The 24,559-nt window shown below is 37.2% G+C and overlaps 1 protein-coding gene across 1 annotated transcript; it reads left to right on the top strand.

Moving 5' to 3' along the window:
* Positions 1–16,956: 16,956 nt before the first annotated feature.
* On the top strand, positions 16,957–24,279 carry LOC104210930 (caffeoylshikimate esterase). Its single transcript, XM_009759901.2, has 8 exons — positions 16,957–17,267; positions 17,385–17,475; positions 17,667–17,699; positions 19,366–19,512; positions 19,759–19,889; positions 20,036–20,173; positions 23,450–23,548; positions 23,672–24,279. The coding sequence occupies exons 1-8, from the start codon at positions 17,247–17,249 to the stop codon at positions 24,065–24,067; spliced, it is 1,056 nt and encodes a 351-aa protein (XP_009758203.1). The 5' UTR covers positions 16,957–17,246; the 3' UTR covers positions 24,068–24,279.
* Positions 24,280–24,559: the final 280 nt, after the last annotated feature.

Here is a 24,559-nt window from a genome sequence, read left to right as displayed (position 1 = left end):
TTTAAATCATGTTTAGACTATTTTTATGTTGGTTAACTGCTTTAAAAGTTGAGTTGGGTTGAACTGGCTGGCCTTATCTTCACAAGAGGTGCCATCACGACCGGGTTCGGGGTTAGGGTCGTGACAGTCCAGCTGTTTAATAACTGAAAAAGGATCAATTAGCTTATATCACTCCTAATTTAACTCAACAAAATCAATTCTACACAAATTTTGCTACAACTATGTTGTATTCCATATATTCGTGCGACTGTATCTATAAATATAGTGACATAATCAAGAAATAGGGTGTATACTGTTCTATTCAATTCGACTGTATACATTGTATTCAATTCACAGTATTCAATTCGTCTATGTTCAAATAACAAAAAATCACAAAACACAGTAATATTCGGTTGTATTAAAAAAATATAAACCTTCGAAATAAGTAAATATAGGCAAATAATAATATATTTATACAAAAATATAATGTATTTAAGTGTATTTATACATAATATAATGTATTTGTATCGTTGTATGTGATTAAAAAATAAAGAAGAGAAGAAAGATCGTCGGAGACGGCTTTTTCCGGCCAAGCAAAATACTGTGTACATTGTATTAAAACTAAAAATGGAGACGAACAAAAACCAGACCCTCAAACCTTCTTCGGCATAGCCATGGCCAGATCTGTTCGCCTAAGAGGATGAGCCAATAGTGGATGATGATGCCGATGATCAAAATTGAGTTCTTTAATGGGTATACCTCGTGTAACCATCTTAGGAGTTGTTGAGTTAGCCATTGAAGACGAAATTTGAAGTTTTTTCCTCAAAACCTAACAATGGCGAAAATTAAAAAAAAAAGAGTGAAGAGAAAAAGAAGAATGACAGTGTAATTTGGCGTGAACCTGTGATGACCCAAAAGGTCATCACTTGTTTTTAAAATGAATTCTGCATTCCGATGCCTTAAAAACCTCTTTCTATATCACCTCGATTTGCATGCGCAGTCCGGGCGCGTAGCCAGAAAGCTATTATGTGAAAATCTGTGAAAATGTTGAAATTTTGACTTAAAATGCATTTTAGTTGACTACGGTCAACATTATGGGTAAACGGACCTGGACCCATGATTGGACGGTCCTGAAGGGTCCGTGAAAAAATATGGGACTTGGGCGTATGTCCGGAATCGAATTCCGAGGTCCCAAGCCCAAGAAATGAATTTTTAAAGAAAATTATTTTCTGGAAATTTCTATGAGTTTTGGAAATGAAATGCATTTAGAATTTGATGGTATCGGGCCCGTATTCTAGTTCCGGAGCCCGTTACAGGTCTTATATGTGAAATAAAATAAGTCTGTGAAATTTGGTAAGAAACGGATGTCATTTGACGTGATTCGGACCTTAAATGCAAAATTTGATGATTTAAGAAGTTTTGAAATATTTCATTGATTTTGAGGTTTAATTCGTTGTTTAAGGGGTTATTTTGGCGATTTGATCACACGGATAAGTTCATATGATGTTTTTGAGTTAGTGTACATGTTTGGGTTGGAGCCCCGAGGGCTCGGGTGAGTTTCAGAAAGTTTTTGAACTATTGAAAGTTGCAGGTTTTTGCTGTTCAGTGCATAGGGATTTTGTTTTTCGCGTTCGCATGGTCCCACTCGTGAACGCGTAAGGCAAATTTTCCAGGTGCGAGATTTCTTCTTCACTAACACGAAGCCTGAAATGCGAACACGAGGTTGAGGGGGGAGTACCCTTTGGGAACGCATCCAGGTAATCGCGAACGCGTAATGCAATTGGCCTGGGGGAGGGGTTTCTCACTTGTTCTACACGAACACGGCCACTGGCCCGCGAACGAAAAGGCTTGAGCAGTCAAAGCTCCGCGAACGCGAAGGCCACTGAGACCTAACTTATCGCGACGTGACAGGCCCATCAACGAACGCGATGAAAGCCTGTCCAGTGATTTTAAAACATAAGCAAAAATGGGACTTAGTCAAAATTTTATAACTTCTTCTTCCAAACTCCAAATTGGGCGATTTTGGAAAGGAGATTTCACCACCAATTCATAGGTATGTAATCTTAGACTCATTTTCTTCAATTTCCATTAACACCTATTAGATTTTTAGGATTAAATCATATTCTTAAGGGTAGAAAATTAGGGATTTGGGTAGAGTTAAGGCTTTTTGTTTAATTGTGATTTAGACCTCATTTTGGGGTCGAATTTTGGAACTAATTATATATTTGGGCTCGTGGGTGAATGGGTGATCAGATTTTGGCCCGAACCTCGTGTTTTGACCAAGCGGGCCCGGGGTCAATTTTTGACTTTTTGAGAAGAATGATGGGAAAGCTATAATTAAGCAATGGAATTGGATTGTTTAGAATTTATTGATGTTATTAAATCGATTATGTCTAGATACGATTGATTTGGAGCCGAATTCAAAAGGAAGGGCGGTATTTGAGACTTGAGTTGGCCGTGGAAGTTCGAGGTAAATGTTTGGTCTAACCCTAGCTTGAGGGATTAGGAGTTGTGTCCTATTTGCTACTTGTTTCTTGTTGAGTACAATGTATAGGCATGGTGACGAGTATCTATACGTTGGTTTCGAGCATGACCGTAAGTCTTGAATTGTAATTTATTGTATTCTTAAATAATACTACGGATGCTTAAGTTGATGACTCTCTATATTGAGCAAGGATCGTGATTATTCTCGTGGAAATTACTTATGACTGAGTATTGGTGTTAGCTGAGGTAGTTAGATATTGGAACAAGTTTGGTTATAGCTATTTCTTCCTTGTCGGGATGTTGTTACTTATCTGTCGATTCCCTTGCCAGGATAGTGTAGTCCTTTATTATCTCTTGTCTGGACTCTTGCTATGATTGTTGTTGATTGTATATGTGGATCGGGTTGCACGCCGCAAGAATGATATATTTGGATCGGGTTGCACGCCCTAACAATGATATATTTGGATTGGGTTGCACGCTGCAACAATATTATGTGTGGATCGGGTTGCACGCCGCAACACTGATAAATGATATGGATCGGGTTGTGCGCCGCAACAGTGTTGATATATATTGGGATCGGGTTGCGCGCCGTAACAATTGCTGATACAAAGTGTTTATAGATTGGATAAAAATTTCTTATTATTTTGCTATCAAATCTAAGTTGTTCTTATGTTGTTACTCTTGATTTACTGTTGATATTGGTATACCCCGCAGCATGTACCCCCTCCCATATTTACTTGTTTATTTCTATTTTATTTTCCGCTGTATATTATATAACTGCACAGGTTATTTGGTAGTCCGGTTCTAGCCTCGTCACTACTTTGCCGAGGTTAGGCTAGGCACTTACCAGCACATGGGGTCGGATTGTGCTGATACTACACTCTGCACTATGTGCAGATCCTAGAGCAGCTCTTGGACCATAGCATTTGGGTGGCTGCCTTCAGTCCAGCTAGAGATCCCGAGGTAGTCCTGCAGGCGTCCGCAGGCCGACGTTCTCTTCTATCTTATTATGTGCTCTATTTTCACTTGTATCCTAGACAGACTGTATTTCCTTTTTTAGACACTTGTATGTAGTCCTCATATACAGTCCGTGATATTGTGACACTGGATTCTAGGTAGAGACGTATGTTGGCATTGTAGTACTCGTTTTGGTTATTATATTAGACTAAGTCTTCCGCTTGATTTCATTTATTGTTAATATTTAAATATTGATTACCTGTTAATTCATATTGTTAAAAAAGGTTAAGAATGAAAGAGTTAGTAATTTCTATGTTTCGTGGCTTGCCTAGCTTCTATGAGTAGGCGCCATCACGACTCTCGAGGGTGGGAAATCCAGGTCGTGACAAGTTGGTATCAGAGCTCTAGGTTACACAGGTCTCATAATTCACGGACAAGCTTAGTAGAGTCTGAGGGATCGATACGGAGATGTCTGTATTTATCCCTAGAGGCTACAGAGTTAGGAAAAAAACTTCACACTTGTTCTTTCTTGTCGTGCGGTTTGGTTTCTCAATGCTAATTGAATTTCTATTCTATTCTTCGCAAATGGAGAGAACACGCGATTTCTCATCCACCGATCAGCAGCCCGAGCCCCCAGAAGCAGCTCCCACGAGGGGCAGAGGGCGAGGCAGGGGCAGAGCTCACCCTAGAGCACCAGCACCAGCGGCAAAGCCTCAGGTTGACTTTGATGATGATGTTCCAGCCCAGACAGTTCTGGTAGGCCCAACTCAGGTCCTAGAGAGGTTTATTGCTACCCCAGTACTTCAGGATGCTCTGGTCCATCTAATGGGCCTTATGGAGAGTGTCACCCGGGCAGGCTTGCTTCCTGTAGCACCAACCATCTCTCAAGCTAAAGGAGGAGCCCAGTCTCCTGCTACTCGCACTCCGGAGCAGGTAGCTCCCCAATTTCAAACTCCAACAGTTCATCCAGTTGGAGCAGTTTAGCCGAGTATGGTAGCTTAGACCGGTGATGGAGCAACTATGTTTGCCGATGCTTTGTGGAGGTTGGATAGGTTCACCACGCTCTTCACTACTACTTTCAGCGGTGCATCTTCTGAGGACCCCCAAGATTATCTAGATAGTTGTCATGAGGTTCTCTGGAACATGGGGATAGTTGAGACCAATGGGGTCGATTTTGCTACTTTTCGCTTGTCTGGATCCGCCAAGACTTGGCGGAGAGATTATTACTTGGCTAGACCAGCCGGATCGCCAGCTTTGACTTGGGAGCAGTTTACTCAGCTATTTCTGGAGAAATTTCTCCCTATCACTCAGAGAGAGGCCTATCAGAGGCAGTTTGAGTGTCTCCAGCAGGGTTCTGTGACTGTTACCCAGTATCTATCAACTTGGCTCGTCATGCTCTTGTCATACTTCCCACCGAGAGAGAGAGGGTGAAGAGGTTCATTGATGGACTTATTCAGCCGATTCATCTTCAGATGGCTAGGGAGGCAGGGAGTGAGATTACTTTCCAGGAGGCGGATAATGTGGCCAAGAGAATGGAGATGGTTCTGTCGCAGGGAGGTGGTCATGGGTCGGACAACAGGCCTCGTCATTCAGGCAGTTTTAGTGGTGTCTCGTCTGGAGGCAGAGATTCGTATGGTAGAGGCCATCCTCCTAGGCTCTTTTAGTCAGCACTTCATGTTTCTCATTGTGCTTCAGGTGGCTATGGTTCTCACATGTAGTATTTTGATTAGCAGCCTTACAGTGCACCACCAGCTCCTATTAGTGCACCGCCGCTCCAGAGTTTTCGGGGTGGTTATTCAGGTCGCTAGGGTTAGTCTCAATTTCCTCAGCCGCAGCACTCAGGTGGATGTTTTGAGTATGGTGACTATGGTTATATCAGGAGGGCTTGTCCGAGATTGGTGGGTACTCAGTCATAGCAGCAGGGTTCCCGTGCTATGGTTCAGGCATCAGGTATTCCACAGCCCGCCCAGCCAGCTAGAGGTAGGGGTAGAGGTGCTAGAGGTAGAGGTAGAGGTGCTAGAGGTGGAGCTCAGACCGCTAGAGGTGGAGGCCAGCCAGCTGCAGGTCGTCCTAGAGATGTGGTCCAGGGTGGTGGGCCCCATACCTGATGTTATGCTCTTCCAACCAGGCCTGAGGCTGAGGTTTCCGACGCAGTTATCACATGTACTATTCTGGTTTGTGGCCGAGATGCTTAAGTTTTATTTGATCCAGGGTCTACAAACTCCTATGTGTCATCTTATTTTGCACCGTATCTGGTCATGTCTAGTGATTCCTTGAGTGCCCATGTATATATGTCTACATCGGTGGGTGATTCTATTGTGGTAGATCGAGTCCATCACTCTTGTATAGTCGTGATTGGGGGTTTCGAGACCTGTGTAGATTTGTTGCTTTTGGACATGGTTGATTTCGATGTCATATAGGGGATGGACTGGTTATCACCTTACCACGCTATCTTGGACTATCATGCCAAACTGTGACCTTATCCTTGCCGGGTTTACCTTATTTAGAGTGGAGAGGGACTCCTGGTCATTCTACCCGTAGTATCATTTCTTATATGAAGGCTCGGCGTATGGTCGAGAAGAGGTATTTGGCCTATTTGGCATATGTTTGTGATTCTAGTGCTGAGATTCCTTCTATTGATTCTGTGCCCGTTGTTCATGAGTTCACTGAGGTATTCCCTTCAGACCTGTGGGCATGCCACCCGACAGGGATATTGATTTCTGCATTGACTTGGCTCCGGGCACCCAACCCATTTCTATCTCACCGTATCGTATGGCCCTGCCTGAGTTGAAAGAGTTGAAGGAGCAGTTGCAAGATTTGCTTGAGAAGGGTTTCATTAGAACTAGTATTTCGCCTTGGGGTGTGTCGGTGTTGTTTATTAAGAAGAAGGATGGATCGATGAGAATGTGTATTGATTACCGACAGTTGAACAAAGTTACAATCAAGAATAAGTATCCACTGCCGAAGATTGATGATTTGTTTGATCAGCTTCAGGGTGCTAAGGTATTTTCGAAGATTGACTTGAGATCTGGCTACCATCGGTTGAGTATTAGGGCATCTGATGTCCCTAAGACAGCTTTCCGCACTCGGTACGGGCATTATAAGTTCTTGGTGATATCATTCGGGTTGACAAATGCCCCAGCAGCTTTTATGGATTTGATGAACTGAGTGTTCAGGCCTTATTTGGATTCGTTCGTGATAGCCTTCATTGATGATATTTTGATATATTCCCGCAGCCGGGAGGAGCACGAGTAGCATCTTAGAGTGGTTCTTCAGACCTTGAGGGATAGTCAGTTATATGCTAAGTTCTCGAAGTGTGAGTTCCGATTGAGTTCAATTGCATTACTGGGTCATGTTATATCAGCAGAGGGTATTCAGGTTGATCCGAAGAAGATTGAGGCAGTCAAGAACTGGCTTAGACCAGCATCCGCTACTAAGATCCAGAGTTTCTTGGGGTTGGCAGGCTACTATCGTCGGTTCGTGGAGGGGTTTTCATCTATCGCAGCCCCGATGACCAGGTTGACCTAGAAGGGTGCCCAGTTTAGATGGCCGGACGAGTGTGAGGTGAGCTTTCAGAAGCTCAAGACAGCTCTGACTACATCACTAGTGTTTGTTTTGCCCACAGGTTTAGGTCCTTATATAGTTTATTATGATGCATCTCGTATTGGACTTGGTATAGTGTTGATACAGGATCGCAAGGTCATTGCCTATGCTTTGCGGCAGTTGAAGATTCATGAGAAGAACTATCGGATTCATGATTTGGAGTTGGCAGCCATTGTTCATGCGTTGAAGATTTGGAGGCATTATCTGTGTGGCATGGCATGTGAGGTGTTCATATATCACAAGAGTCTGCAGTACTTGTTCAAGCAAAAAGAGTTGAATTTGAGGAAGAGAAGGTGGTTGGAGCTATTAAAGGACTATGATATCACCATCTTATATCATCCGGGAAAGGCCAATGTGGTGGTCGATGCTTTGAGTAGGAAGTCAGCCAATATGGGCAATCTTGCTTATATTCCGATCGGTGAGAGGCCGCTTGCTTTGGATGTTCAGGCTTTAGCCAATCAGTTCGTGAGGTTGGATGTTTCTGAGCCCAGTCATGTGTTGGCTTGCACGGTCGCTCATTCTTCTTTATTGGAGCATATCCGTGATCGGCAGTATGATGATTCCCATTTTTGTGTCCTTAGATACACGACGCAGCACAGAGGTGTCAAGCAGGTTACCTTAGGTGATGATGGGGTTTTGAGATTGTAGGGTCGAGTTTGTGTGCCTAATGTGGATGGTCTTCGAAATTTGATTTTACAGGAGGCCCATAGCTCCCGGTACTCTATTCATCCGGGCACCGCAAAGATGTATCAAGATATGCGGCAGCATTATTGATGGCGGAGAATAAAGAAGGATATCGTTGCATATGTGGCTCGGTGTTTAAATTGTCAATAGGTTAAGTATGAGCATCAGAGACCTGGTGGTTTGCTCCAGAAGATTGAGATTCCTGAGTGGAAGTGGGAGCGGATCACTATGGACTTCATTGTTGGACTCCCACAGACTCAGAGGATGTTCGATACAGTGTGGGTTATTGTTGATAGGCTGACCAAGTTAGTGCATTTCATTCCTGTGGCAGCCTCCAATTCTTCCGAGAGGTTAGCTGAGATCTATATTCGGGAGATTGTTCGTCTTCATGGTGTGCCCGAGTCTATCATTTCGGACCAAGGTATGCAATTTACCTCACATTTCTGGAGAGCAGTTCAGCGAGAGTTGGGCACACGGGTTGAGTTGAGCACAATATTTCATCCTCAGACGGACAGGCAGTCCGAGCGGACCATTCAGATTTTGAAGGATATGCTCCGAGCTTGTGTCATTGACTTTGGAGGCTCATGGGATCAGTTTTTGCCTTTAGCAGAGTTTGCCTACAATAACAGCTACTAGTCGAGCATTCAGATGGATCCTTACGATGTTTTATATGGTAGGCAGTGTCGGTCTCCGGTTGGATGGTTTGAGCTAGGAGAGGCTCGGTTGTTGGGTATGAATCTGGCTCATGCCTTGGACAAGGTCAAGATCATTCAGGATAGGCTTCGTACAGCTCAGTCCAGGCAAAAGAGTTATGCCGACCACAAGGTTCGAGATTTGGATTTCATGGTCGGTGAGCGGGTATTGCTTCGAGTGTCGCCTATGAAGGGCGTGATGAGATTTGGGAAGAAGGGCAAGCTTAGCCCTAGGTTCATTGGCCCGTTTGAGATTCTTGATCAAGTGGGAGAGGTAGACTATAGACTTGCATTGCCGGAGCTTATCAGTCGTGCATCCAGTGTTTCATGTGTCCATGCTTCAAAAATATCATGGCGATCCATTCCATGTGTTAGATTTCAGCACTATCCAGTTGGATAAGTACTTGTCTTATGAGGAGGATCCGGTAGCTATTCTAGACCGGCAGGTTCGTCGGTTGAGGTCGAAGAGTTTTTCTTCTGTTCCTGTTCAGTGGAGAGGTCATCCTGCCAAGGCATCGACCTAGGAGTTCGAGTTCGATAGGTGGAGCCGTTATCCCCATCTTTTCCCCGACTCAGGTACTTCCTTCTTATGTCCGTTCAAGGACAAACAGTTGTTTTAGAGGTGGAGAATGTGATGACATTAAAATGAATTCTGCATTTTGAGGCCTTAAAAACCCCTTTCGGCATCACATCGATTTACGTGCGCAGTTCGGGTGTGTAGCCGAAAAGCTATTATGTGGAAATCTTTGAAAATGTTGAAATTTTGACTTAAAATGCATTTTAGTTGACTACGGTCAATATTTTGGGTAAACAGACCCGGACTCATGATTAGACGATCCCGGAGGGTCCGTGGAAAAATATGGGACTTGGGCGTATGCCCGGAATCGAATTCCGAGGTCCCAAGCCCGAGAAATGAATTTTTAAAGAAAATTATTTTCTAGAAATTTTTATGACTTTTGGAAATGAAATGCATTTAGAATTTGATGGTATCGGACCTGTATTCTGATTCTGGAGCCCGATAAAGGTCTTATATGTGAAATAAGATAAGTCTATGAAATTTGGTAAGAAACGGATATCATTTGACGTGATTCGGACCTTAAATGCAAAATTTGATGTTTTAAGAAGTTTTGAAATATTTCATTGATTTTGAGGTTTAATTCGTTGTTTAAGGGGTTATTTTGGCGATTTGATCGCATGGATAAGTTCATATGATGTTTTTGAGTTAGTGTACCTATTTGGGTTGGAGCCCCGAGGGCTCGGGTGAGTTTCAGAAAGTTTTGGAACTATGGAAAGTTGTGAGTTTTTGTTGTTCAGTGCACAGGGATTTTGTTATTCGCGTTCGCGTGGTCCCACTCGCGAACGCATAAGGCAAATTTCCCAGATGCCAGATTTCTTCTTCGCGAACGCGAAGCCTGATACGCGAACGCGAGGCTGAGGGGAGAGTACCCTTCACGAATGCGTCCAGGTACTCGCGAACGCGTAAGGCAGTTGGCCTGGGGGAGGGGGTTCTTACTTGTTCTACGCGAACGTGGCCATTGGCCCGCGAACGCGAAGGCCCGAGCGGTCAAAGCTCCGCGAACGCGAGCCCCATGTTGCAAACGCGAAGGTCACTGAGGCCTAACTTATCGCGAACGCGATGAAGACCTGTCCAGTGATTTTAAAACAGAAGCAAAAACGGGACTTAGTCAAAATTTCATAACTTCTTCTTCCAAACTCCAAATTGGGCTATTTTTGAAAGGGATTTCACCACCAATTCATAGGTATGTAATCTTAGACTCATTTTCTTCAATTTTCATTAACACTCATTAGATTTCTAGGCTTAAATCATGTTCTTAAGGGTAGAAAATTAGGAATTTGGGTACAGTTAGAGCTTTTTGTATAATTGTGATTTAGACCTCGTTTTGGAGTCAAATTTTAGAACTAATTATATATTCGGGCTCGTGGGTGAATTGGTGTTAGCTGAGGTAGTTAGATGTTGGAACAAGTTTGGTTATAGTTGTTTCTCCCTTGCCGGGATGTTGTTACTTATACTGTCAATTCCCTTGCTGGGATAATGTAGTCCTTTATTGATCCCTTGGTGGGACTCTTGCTATGATTGTTGTTGATTGTATATGTGGATCGGGTTGCACGCCGCAACAATGATATATTTGGATCGTGTTGCACGCCGCAACAATGAGTTATTTGGATCGAGTTGCATGCCGCAACAATGATATATTTGGATCGGGTTGCACGCCCCAACAATGATATATTTGGATCGGGTTGCACGCCGCAACAGTGATAAATGATATGGATCGGGTTGTGCGCCGCAACAATGTTGATATATATTGGGATCGGGTTCCCGTCGCAATAATTGCTGATACAAAGTATTTATAGATTGGATACAAATTTCTTATTGTTTTGCTGTGAAATCTAAGCTGTTCTTATGCTGTTACTCTTGATTTACTGTTGATATTGATATACCCCGCAGCATGTACCCCCATCCCATATTTACTTATTTATTTCTATTTTATTTTCCGCTGTATATTATATAATTGCACAGATTATTTTGTAGTCTGGTCCTAGCCTCGTCACTACTTCGCCGAGGTTAGGCTAGGCACTTACATGCACATGGGGTCCGATTGTGCTGATACTATACTCTGCACTATATGCAGATCCCGGAGCAGCTCTTGGACCATAGCATTTGGGTGGTTGCCTTCAGTCCAGCTAGAGATCCCGAGGTAGTCCTGCTGGCGTCCGCAGGCCTGACGTTCTCTTCTATCTTATTATGTGTTTTGTTTTCACTTGTATCCGAGACAGACTGTATTTCCTTTTTCAGACACTTGTATGTAGTCCTCATATATAGTCCGTGATATTGTGACACCGGATTCTAGGTAGAGACGTATGTTGGCATTGTAATACTGGTTTTGGTTATTATATTAGACTAAGTCTTCCGCTTGATTTCATCTATCGTTAATATTTAAATGTTGATTACCTGTTAATTCAGATTGTTAAAAAGGGTTAAAAATGAAAGAGTTAGTTATTTCTATGTTTCGCGGCTTGCCTAGCTTCTACGAGTATGCGCCATCACGACTCCCGAGGGTGAAAAATCCGGATCGTGACAGAACCGGCCAAAAGCTTTACCAATTACCATGAACTTTGAGCAAAAACGTTGTGGACTAATTCTGAGAAATTTGTTCCTATAATCTTGCTGCGTGAGAGAGAGAGATCGTGGGGAGAAAAAGAAGAAAAATCTTGTTGTGATTTGAGAGAGAACATGTGTTAAATGAAAGAAAGAGAGAAAAATTATAAATAGGGTATTTCATGCCTATATGGTAGTGTATACAATAAATACCTATTTTACTATAAAATATAAAAAGGTAGTTATAGATAGTAATAATTCAAAATAGTTTTGGTTTATAATAAATATTGTTGAATAATTTGCTATAGGAGGTAAAATTTTCTAAATTTAAATGGACGTTATAACTTTTTCTAATGATCCCCTTCCAAAAGAAAAGAAAAAGAAAAAGAAACAAACTACGATTTCTAGGTAATAAGCATGATGACTAAATCAAGAAATTACTACATGGAGAATGACATTTTTTTTATTTGTCCACGACTTGTATAACTATTTTATTAATCTATAAATATGTAAAAACTTTAAGCAATTTAATGTATAATTTATAAAGGAAAAATGTATACTCCTTCATGTTTCATGCTACAAATTTTGTTCTTTTGGAGTCAAATGGTTTTGTGGCAGTTTTATAACCTTATCTTTTTTTTACACATTAAAAATTTAATCTTACATGTAAGAGATCTGTCTTTTACCCACAAAATATATTTGCACTTGATTCTATACCAAAGTAAGGTACGTAGGATCTGTTTTTTTATATACTTATTTATCACTATACTGCAATTGAATATATACATTTGTATCTCAATTACGCTCTCCCGTTCATTTTAATTGATTTTTTTTGTGATCCATAATATTTGATATTTTTAGATATCAAGAAGGAATTAACTTCTTTTTTCCAAAGTTACCCTTGGAGTAAAGAACCTAAGAGTATTTGTTATATTTTCAATGAACAAATTAAGATTAATATAATCAATTTTATAATTAATTAATGCCAAAAAATAAATTCTTTAATATCCATGAAAATAGCCAAAATAATCAATTAAAATGTACTGAATAGAGTATTAATTATAACATCAAAATATCAAACTGTATGAATATATGTTTTCTTCACGACGTGTTGTTTTCCAGCAGGTGGGCGGTGGAAGAGAGGGAGAAAATGGCTAAATTAGTTGATGTGGCATATTAAATGGATAAGCAAAAGAATGGGCAATGAATTAGATAAAATCAAAAAAATAACGTTGGGATTCGCGATAAAGATGGGAAAGAGAAATTGGAGGAACATGGACGGATTCGCAGCAGTCTTGAGATCCCAGAACTATATACTCCCCAATTTAAATTCGTCACCTTATTGTGAATTGTGATAGGAATGGGTCTAAACTTCCCCAATTTAAAGTCGTCACCTTATTTCCAGTGTCAATCTAATAGGACCCCCTATTATTTCCAATAACTCTTAACAAAAAATGAACGAAAGAAATATGCATCTTATACATTTATAAAGTATTAAAAAATTACTTACAAAAATAAAAATAAAAAATTTGAAGTGTCAATACATTTTTCGGGATTAATTTCATTGCATATTTGTTTTTACATGATACCCGTGGATTTATTTAATATATATGTTTCTAACTACTCAAGGTGCTGCTCGGATGCAACGTAATTTTTGTAAGCTGCACACCGCCTAAAGTTGAATATGGCCAACTTACAAGTTATTTTTGGAAAGGTTAGGTACTCCCTCCGTCTCATAATAGTGTCGTGGCAATAGTTGTCTCAAATTATTTATCATTTTAAAAATTCAAAATAAAATTGATTATATTTTTCTTTTTTTACCCTTAATAATCAATTGTATTCACATTTAGCAAAAATATGAATAATATCATTGATAGAGATGACGCATAAATAGAGAAAATATTTAATAAGGGTTAAGTAATCAAAAACTATTCTTTCTTAAGGGATGTGAATAAAAGAATCACGATACATATTATGAGACGGAGGGAGTATTATGTCTCCCTTTATTATATTTTCAGTTTTTAAATTTTGATATACATAGATTAGGGTCATGGCCTTAACTCCTACACCATAATAGTGGCCTTTCTCAAGTATGAACTCCTCGCTTGAGTAAGCCAAGAAAGTCCCTCTAATATTTACTCCAATCTTAATTTATATGGGTCAATTTGACTTGATACGAAATTTAATAAAGAAATAAATTCTTTTGAAACTTATAGCCTAAAATAATTCTTAGATATTTTTACGGCTATAATCATTTCATTAAAGGCATAATGAGAATTTTTAAGATAAATTATTTCTACATTAAAAAGGGTGACATTTTTTTGGGACACACCAAAAAAAAAAATATTACATAAGTTGGAACGAAAAGAACAGTCAAACATGTCAATAACTAGCTGCCTTATGGTTGATGGTTGAAATATCTCTCTCCTTAACTAATGAGTTTAGGTTTAAGTTGGGGGAGGGAGTACGTTTGGGCAGAGGCAGACCTATGTGTTATAGTAAGGGGTCATCGGATTCCGTAAGTTTCGGCAGAAATTTTGTATATGTATATACTTTGAAAATGGTTAATTTAAAGCACTTGGCACCCCCGAACACTAAAAATCTTTAGGAGGCACTGGTTGAACAGAATATTATGCCACCATCATATAAAAATCCTGGATCCGCCTCCATGTTTGGGTAAGAGCGTCTTACAACCTTTTGTCTATCGTGCGCTAACTCAGAATAATCGGATCACTGATTGATGAATATCCAATTGTTAAACAAAAAAATAATACTATCTACACTATACTTGAAAAAATACATATGCTTACAAAGTATTTGCAAGGGCGAAGCTTGCATATAAAATTTGTGGGTTCGGCCGAACCTAGTAACTTTGGTCAAAACCCTGTATTTATCTTAAGAAATTTGTTGAATATGTATAAATTATTAATTTAGAACCTATTAACTTAAACGGACTAGAATATTGAATCCACAAAGTTTAAATTCTGGTTTCTTCTATGAATGTTTGTACAAAACAAACAATTTACACTAATAAGAGTTACAAATTAAGTAAGAATACACGTGAATATGTGATTATATGATAAAACTTTATATCAATACATGTGTATTCTATTAAGGAATTTTTACATTCCTATGCCATATAGGAAACTATATTACCCTCAATATTTAAGGTTTGATATAAGTACATTTAGTATACCTAATTACCAGTTCTATACCATAAGGTTTTTTAACTGTACATTAATTGTACCTTATATCACTCCTACATTTATTGTACCGTATATTCCTCCAAAATCTCCCCCCCCCCACGTTTCTCTCTCCCAACCCCACACCCTCACCCACGTTTCTCTCTCCCAACCCCACACCCTCACCCACGTATCACCACACACCCAGAAACCAGAAAAATAATTGAAACCCTCTGCTAAATCCAAAAAAAAAACAATTGAAACCATCTACCATTAACGTCCAAAATCAAGGTTTTTTCTTCTACAACCAGTCAAAATTGAAGTCAAATGTTCAAAGTTTCATACACAGCAATAACTTTTGATGGTTATGATTTTGGGTTCCTTCAGTAATATAAGAGGAAAGGAAAAGAGAGCAGCAATTCCACCATTTACAGCCATTAAAAAGATTTGAAGCTTTGAATTCAAATTTGGATTTTCAAAAATCATTATTTATTTGGATTGGGTGTTGTTGTAAATAATTGGGAATATGGTTTGGAGTTTATATCTCAATTTTGAGGGGTTTTGATGAAGATTAGACTTGGTTTTGGCTGAATTTCAGATTGAAATTCGAAGAAGAAGAAAAAGAAGACGTATATTGTAGAAATTGTAGATAAATTGAAGAAAAATTGTAGACTATTATTTATTTATTTTTCTTGAAGAAAAATTGCAGAAATATTTTTTTGGATTTCATATTTAGCATAGCAGTTTCGTAAGGAGTAACAAAAGTATATAGGAGAATCACAAAATTGTAGCATAATCAGGATTTTCGACATAATTGTATTTTTTGCAGAAGATTTGTAGAAGTTTTAGTCATTTTTTATTTATGAAAACAGAAAACAAAGCATCTACAATCAGTATACAAATAATCTACAATTTATCTGCAAAATATCTACAAACTGGGTACATTGAATTTTAATATCCCAATTCTCATTCAATTGTAGCATAATTGAGATTTTTGACATAATTGCGTTTTTTCAGAAGATTTGTAGAAGTTTTACTCATTTTTTTATTTGTGAAAACAGAAAATAAAGCATCTACAATCAAAATACAAATAATTTACAATTTATCTACAAAATATCTACAAACTGGGTACGTTGAATTTTAATATCCCAATTCCCATTCAATTGTAGCATAATTGCGTTTTTCAGAAGATTTATAGAAGTTTTAGTCATTTTTTATTTGTGAAAACAGAAAATAAAGCATCTACAATCAGAATACAAATAATCTATAATTTATCTACAAATTGGGTACATATTTGGACTCGAAATGCTTCCCCTGAAATGTATGTTTCACATTTTTGATACATATTTTTGTCCAAAACAGTACTAAATCATCCACTTAAATACATTTTTTATACAATGTTGTTCAACTTTCATACAATAGGTAAATGAATAAAAGAAAAATAAACAAACAACTGTCTACAATTTATCTACAGTTTCTGCAATATATGTCTTCTTCTTTGAGTTTCAATCTGAAATTCAGTAAACCAAGTCTAATCTTCACCAAAACCCCTCAAAATTGAGATATAACTCCAAACCATATTCCCAATTATTTTCAACAACACCCAATCCAAACAAATAATGATTTTTGAAAACCCAAATTTGAATTCAAAGCTTCAAAGCTTTTTAATGGTTGCCAATGGTAGAATTACTGCTCTCTTTTCCTTTACTTTGTATTTTGCCATAATTGCTTTTATTGCAGAAGAATTGTAGAAGATTTTGTCAATTTTGATTTGTGAAATCAGAGAAAATGTTGAAATAGAGTTTAGCGCAAAAAACAGAGTACGGAAATTTTGTAAAGAAGTCAACGATAGTTATTATTGTGCGTGATTTGCGTTGGAAGATCTGGAAAATATTTAATTTCCCTTTTTTAGTGTGCCTAAATAAGGAATTCTACCGCTATAATGATTCATTATTTAGTGTAGTGTATATATTATGTAGAAATACTATTAGCATGAAAGGTAATATGCAAACTATGAACATATTTAGTAATATAGTTTCCTATATGATATAAGAACTAAAATTTCCCTTCTAATAATTGATTGGGTCCAAATGCAATTTGGATTTTATTTCTCAATATTCAGTGGTGATCGAAATCTAAAATTCTGGAAAGGAGCAAAGGGATGGGCTTAGCCCACGTTACCTCACAAATTTGGAAGCTTCCCTTTATCAACCAAACCAAATACTATCAAAAAAAAAATCAAAACTTTAGTCATTTCAGTCACCTCATCCTATCTTTCTCTGTATATATTCCAACTTCTCAGGTCCACCTTATACCCTCTTGCTTTTGATTATAATACCTTAGTATTATACTCCAGTTTGTATCATATCAAGAATCGCTTTGATCCCTCCTTCTTCTCTGTTTGTTCCCTTGCCCTTTCTTCATCTGCAACTACAACTACATAAACTGCACCATATTACACAGATCTGTCACTTACCAAATTATGTCACTTGAATGCTGAGTCACATTTTCTGAGTTGGGGTTTGGTTTTTTCCTTGAAAATATACGATGGGTGTTGAATATCATGAGGTGGGTTTTTCTCAATAGCATGCATATTTTTTTCTTAACTTTTCTATATGGGGTTTTTCTTAAACAAATATATTGCCACCTCTAATAAAGATTATGGCTTTACATCATTGGCATTAGGAATATATAAGGAATTCAAGAGGTGTTCAGCTTTTTACTTGTAGATGGTTGCCCTTTTCTTCTCCAAAGGCCCTTGTTTTCCTTTGCCACGGTCTGTTTCTCTTTCACCATCTTTTCACTTTTTTTCTTTTGTTTCGAGGTGCCTCTTGCATAAATGCAGGATAAGGTTGCATACAATAAACCCTTGTGGTCCGGCCCTTCCCCAAACTCGGACTTAGTGTACCGGACTGTTTTTTTTGTTTGGTTGTAAATTGATCTAATAATTGGTAAACGATGTTGCAGGCTATGGTATGGAGTGCAGTGGATTCATGAGAGGTAATAAATGTTACCTCATTTAATGTGTTTTCACTTTCATGGCCAATTTTCTATAGAAATAGTAGTAGTTGTTTTTTAAATGTATGAGAAGTGCCAATGAATGCATGTCATTACGTCTTTCCGCCTACCTCCCGTGCCTTTCTTAATAGTCTCATTCAAGAGGATGGTTTTACTTTTACTTCTTTTTTCCTTCCCTATTGAGTTCTGTCACAGGGTAACAGTACAAAAGGTACCCACTTTTTTATAATTTGGGGTCCATTTTTTATGGTAAGGTCACCTTACTTTTAGTACAGCAAGATATGGTCCATTTCCTGCTACGCTTGTTATTGTTTTGACTTCACAGGTGACCCACCATACCTGTGAAATTTATGGAGTGTACCTCTTATCTTATCATTTCTTTTCTTTTTATTCTCACAAACTGTTGGTGCCCATATCTGATTCACATTTTTTTAGACAACTTATAGTAAGTTAAATTATTTTTATTTTGTATCATATTCTGACTAAGATGAGCTTAGGTGTAGTTGTTGTTTGACTATATCTCCCCATTATGTTCATATGAGTGTGGTATATCATTATACAAGATTATCTCTTTTGAGGGCACAATTATTGGTAATATAACAACAACATTCCTAGTGTGATCTTATAAGTGGAGTTTGGGTGTACGCCGATGTTACCCCTACCCCTACTTTGTGTAAGGTAGAGATGATATTTACATAGACCCTCGGCTCAATTATTGGTGAAATAAAATAATGCAAATGCAAGGAGCTAGTAGTTAAAGATGCAATAAAGAATGGGCCTCAAATTGATGATATCACACTTAGAACTCATCTACCTCTATTATTCCACTCAGACTCAAGGTACTATAGATTTGTTGAAACTCAAATATCATCCTTCTATGGTTGCCTACAGAATGATTGGTCTGTTTCCTTTCCCAACTAACACCTATGTTGGAAATTAATTGTTTTGTCTGGTTAAAATAAGGATAAATAAAGGCTTGTTGATAGGTTGGCTGACTATTGAGAAACCATCCTATCTTGGTAGTTTGATTAGGTTAGCAAATATTGTTGGGTCCTCAACAGAGAGATTGAATTTGTGGGACACTTGGAATTCAGATAGTCAAACAAATAATAAAATTCTACTAGAACATAACATAGATTTTAATAGTAGGATGTACGATAGAATACATCTGAAATCATCTAACTTAAGACTTTGACTGTTCAAAAGAATTAAGTAAATGATAAAAACTAAATATATTTGCTTGACCTGTTCAACTTGACTTCCAGTGAGAAAAGATTCTGGTTTTGCAATACTTGGACCAGGGTACGTGAGCTGCTGGTCTAACCTCTACCAAGTATTTTCTGTTGACAAACAATGTGGCATCAAACATTTGGTTTTCCCTTCAATTCCTGAAGGGAATTTGTGACAAACAATGGATTACCTCATTTGTGGTTTACCACATACACATCACTGAATGCTATCGTGAATTTACAGTGTTTGATGTTTGGTTTTGAGGGGTTCAATTCTCTTGTTAATTGTAATCTAAGGAAAGTCTCATGCCATTGCTATCTATGCAATGCCGATAGCCAATATTTCTTGTGCACAATAGAACTGTGAAAGCTCATGTTGCAGATCCAAATTAACATAGATATTGTATTATTATGGCTAGGCGTTGGGACAAAGCTTGCGAATCATGGATATGCGGTGTTTGGAATAGATTATGAAGGCCATGGACGGTCAATGGGTTCCCGCTGTTATATCAAAAGGTTTGACAACATTGTCAATGACTGCAGTGACTTTTTCAAGTCCGTTTGTGGTAAGATACCAAATACATGACCTCACAAGTGAGAAATCATCTATCTTTGATATGTTAATGTGGAAAAGAACATCTTTAGAATAACATTTTGTTCCTTTTTCCTTTCTCTTGGTAAAATTTTTGGAGTTGTTCCTTTTTGAAACACTTGAAGACATTCATTTTTCTTCATTTAAGTAGAATATTTTTCAACATGATCTCTGCACTTGTTATCCTCTTTACTAAAAGACTTATTCTCTTGGACATCAGCGCGGGAGGAGTACAGAGAGAAAACAAGGTTTTTGTATGGGGAGTCGATGGGTGGGGCCGTGGCTCTTTTAATACACAAGAAGGATCCTTCCTTTTGGAATGGTGCTCTTCTGGTTGCACCTATGTGTAAGGTAGGGGCCAAATTAAGACTTTCAGCCTAGCACATTTACTGTATCTTTAATTAGTGATTGCATTTAGTAGGGACGGACCTTTTAGAAGTCAAAAGGAAAATGAACCGGTTATGGTGTTGCTAATGTACATTGCAAAAATTCACCAGATATCTGAGAAAGTGAAGCCACATCCAATGGTTATAAGCTTACTAACTAAAGTGGAGGATGTCATACCAAGATGGAAGATAGTACCTACAAAGGATGTCATTGATTCGGCCTTCAAGGACCCTGTTAGAAGGGAAGAGGTGAGGTTTATTGTCAAGTTCATTGGTAGCTTCCAAGTATATATTAACTAGTGAATTTATCCGCGCTTCGCGCGGTGATTAATAAATTTACAAACAACTCTTTTTTTTAATATGCAAATCTTATCGAAAAGAAGTCTCTAACCATACAAAAGGAAAATAATAAAAACAAAGCAATTCGTTATCAAACAGCGACACTAATCAATTTGCTTCTTGAAGTCGACAACACCAATTATCAACCTTCACCCGAGTGCTTGTTTCTTTTCACACTGATAGAGTTTCACATTCTACTAAGGAAAAAAATTCAAAAATACTTACATTGATCAATTAATGCAAAACATACTAAAAATATGAATACTTATAGACATTAATACATATCAATTCTATATTTTAACAAATACTCAATTGGAAGCGGAGAATAACCAAATAATAAGGCAGAAATCTACCAAAGTACTTAAAAAAAAGAACATGAGCGGTTAGTAAACATGTTCAAAACCTCAAATAAGTATTTTAATTTTATGGAAGTCTTATGGACGAAAAATTATAGTATCGTATAATTTTATAAAATAAAAAAGGTTTTTTAAAATTTTGGAAAAAATAGATAGATAGAGTTTTCGACCTAAAACTATAAACATATAGGATTTTTAAATGTGTATACAGGAAGTTACTAAATATTGTAGGGTTAAAGACTAACTCCATAGAATAATTCTTTTTCTAATGTCACTGTTTTTTCATATTGAGACATCTTTCTCCTTCACATTTTTTATATGTAATTTCTCACTATCGTTAGACACACTCCCAATCTGGTATGAAATATTTGTCATGAGTATTACATGCACAAATTCACTTTCCTTTGTCTTAACTTAAACATAATTACGTGAAAGCAAAAAAGATGAAACTGGTTGTGTGATCGGCCAGAGAAGTTAATAAGTTGTTGAAAAAAGAATAAAAAGACAAAAGTACCAATAATTAGCTCATAACTTCTTATAATTGATTAACTATTATACAAAAAGTTTTTCTTCTTGATACTTTATTACATTTTTATTGAATATCATATATAGCTAGTAAATACAAAATTACTCCATAATGACCAAAAGTCGTTTTCCTTTTGGAAGGAATTAATACACAGCAAGCAGTCATTCTTTTGCACACAAAATCTTGATTTATTGCATCATCCAGTGCACAACTGAAAATTGAATTTAAGAATTAAAAAGGATGGGAGAATGAAACGTGAGATTGAGCACAAAGAGTCATTAAAAAGACCTAAATACGTAAATGGGAGGGGGAAAAAAGTAAAAGGAGATAAAAGATGAATACATTTTCATAACATATATGTACTCACAATAAGGATTTCTAGGCTTGAAGTTAAGCTGTTGCTTTATTCTGAGAAGCATTTCGGCCTCCAACGCTCGCATTTTATCTAGTACTAGTATATAAACACCTTCGAATCAACCAAGAGAAGAGAATACTGTCGAGAAAAACCATGAATGTTCTAGTAACAATAACAGCACCACTGGTTATAACAACGGTCTATATTGTAGAACTATATTAACTCACTATATTGAATTAAAACATAATCGACCAAATACACCTTAAATGGTAATCTTGGTATTCAAAGTAAATGAAATTATGAAAAATATAGCAAAAACAACTTTGTGAATACGTAATAGAACACTTGACAATATATTAATTTTTTCCTAATTACAATGAACAATTTCACTTCACCTTTGCTCAAATGATGATAAATAGAGCTATATCCAAGTACAAGATAAACTCTAAGTATTTCTATATGTTCACATCTCAATCATAAATGCCGTTGAATTATTAACAGGTGAATCATTCAACTAATACCATAAACATCATCAGCAAGTGGAATTAATAAACACAAGCATACACTAATCTCTTCATAGTCTCACTTTAACAGTAAAAATCAAGTATTATAGCTTTCAAGTACATAGCACATAAAAAAAATCAACATTAAGCAAATGAGCAACCAAAAAAAAGGTGAGATAGAAAGTATTTATTTTTTGAATTAGGGAAAATGTAGAAGACAAAGTAGAAGTGCAAATTGATTTTCAATTTAATTTGATGCATAGCTAATTACATAGAAAATACAAATTAAAACGATAGGTTAGTTTCAAAATACTCGCTCTATTTTGTGTTATGTGCCTTTTTAGTCTTTAAATGTATTTTTCTTCAATAAGTTCATTGGCATATTTCAATAGCTTTTACTGTCGCACCCTAGTCTTATCTACCGTTTTCTGACCGAGTGGCTCCAAGTTAACATTTTAGAATTCCATTTATGATAGTAACCATCACCTTAATATAATTAGACCACAAGCCCAACAGCAAAAGTATAATCTCATAGAGTAAGTAGATTTGATAGTAGTACCTGTAATAGTTCTGACTTCTGATGTAACAATTAAAAGATTAATTCATGGTAGCGCTTGATTCTTTTTGCTACAGAGTCTATTCAGTCTTTAGCATGAGTAACCTGTAAAGTCAAAAGAACGCCAATGTGCATCACTTCAAATTATTCTTACTATGTGTATATCAAATGCCAATTACAACACAGCAATATTTGGTACAAAAAAAGGCATTAAACTTTATGCTTACGGCAAAACAGTACTGACCAAGCAGAAAAGAAAAAAATATAGAGTTAATTACTAAAAGATAACAAAAACAAAAACATCGGAAGAAATATTACCTTCCAAAGCTAAATCATCATTGGATTTTAATATTTTCTCTTGAATCTGCACGAGAAAGATGAAGAAATTTTTAGTATGTAAAAAAAGTTTTGACATAAAAGATTGATAAAAAACTGATTGGCTATAGGCCAAAAGAAAATAAACCGAGGAACAAAAACAAACTCAAAGCAAAAGTAAATTTTAGACAAAGCATAGATCCGGTTGCATACGTCTCTTCCGACGACAAAACATTAACTCTGCAATCATAAATAATATTTGTGGACGGAAGAATAGAAAAAATAGAGAAGAGGGCAAACGAAGAAGATGAATGAATTTTGAGAAGTTGTGAGTTGTAACGCTTAGGGTTTTAGTAGTCTTAAAAGGTGCAATTATGTAGATAGTTAATTAGGTGACTTTTGGACATTTTAAAATATCGCACAATTAAAAAGTGGAAAAAAGAGCAGAAAATTGAGGTAAAAGATAAATAGAGATCGTGGATGTAGAGAGTGCCACATCAGCTCTCTCATTCCCTGCTTTATATTAATATATAGATTATATATGATGTCCATTTCTTGCCATTTTGCAAGAATAGGTGCGCGGAAACAAGTTAATATATCAGGAAAAGCCAAGACTAAAGACAGCTTTGGAAATGCTAAGAACTAGCATGCACCTCGAAGAAAGTTTGCACGAGGTAACTGTTACCTCACGTCTTTACCATCTTCATGCAAACAATATTTTGAGTCATTCTGATAAAAATAAAAGCTAAAAGTGTAGTTCAGTTGAGAATTTGAAATTCATTCCCTTGTTTTGACAGGTCACTCTACCATTTTTAGTGTTACATGGGGAAGCAGACATAGTAACTGATCCAGAAGTAAGTAAAGCTTTGTATGAGCAAGCCAGTAGTAAGGACAAGACCATAAAACTCTATCCAGGAATGTGGCATGGTTTGACATATGGTGAGCCTGAAGACAACATTGATATCGTATTTTCAGATATCATCTCGTGGCTTGACAAGCGAAATGGAGAGAATAATGATAATGCTATTTTGGTTGAGAAATCAGTTTGTCGAGCTACGTCTACTCCTTATGAGATGAACACAAAACCGTCACCTGCAATAACAAATGGACAAAAACCACAGAGAACACGTCCGCAAGCGAATTATCTGTGTGGGTGGAAAGGGCGCCGGATGCATCATCACTCTGCAATGTAGAAGACTTGATTGATAGATATGGTTGGATCTCCTTCATTTGTTCATTCACGTTATCGTAACATAAATGTTACTGGTTACTACTATTATTTATGAGGGAAATGGAAAATAACAGGTTTTCCAGAAATTGTAAGATGCAAAATCTTGAGTCATTCTTCATCTCCTAATGTTTCAACCAACTTGCTCAATGAAGGTTATAATTGCTACTTTTATTACTTTTCTGTATCTTCCTTTCCCTTTCGTTTACAAAGAGTTAGCTTTAGCCTATTGCAATTTAAGGAAGTTTTACACTATCAGCTGCCTTCTTCTTTTTTCTAATTTCTTCCTATTTCTGGTATATACTCGGTGTATAACAATGGTATAGTCAGCATATAGTATATACACATTTACTATAAACATATTATACAGTGATTAAACACTAAGCTAACATTGCATACCCAGTGTATAATGTTTATAAGCATCGTAAGAGGCCTGAAATTTGTAAAAGAGAAAAAA

This window comes from Nicotiana sylvestris, chromosome 9 (assembly GCF_000393655.2).
Source record: "Nicotiana sylvestris chromosome 9, ASM39365v2, whole genome shotgun sequence".
In the NCBI taxonomy this organism is placed as follows: domain Eukaryota; kingdom Viridiplantae; phylum Streptophyta; class Magnoliopsida; order Solanales; family Solanaceae; genus Nicotiana; species Nicotiana sylvestris.
This window is presented reverse-complemented; position numbering and strand designations above follow the sequence as displayed.

Coding starts and splice junctions, on each gene's coding strand:
- LOC104210930 (XM_009759901.2), top strand. CDS start 17,247: ATGGGTGTTGAATATCATGAG. Junction 17,700..19,365: donor GTGCAGTGGATTCATGAGAG/GTAATAAATGTT, acceptor TATTATGGCTAG/GCGTTGGGACAAAGCTTGCG. Junction 20,174..23,449: donor ACCCTGTTAGAAGGGAAGAG/GTGAGGTTTATT, acceptor TTGCAAGAATAG/GTGCGCGGAAACAAGTTAAT.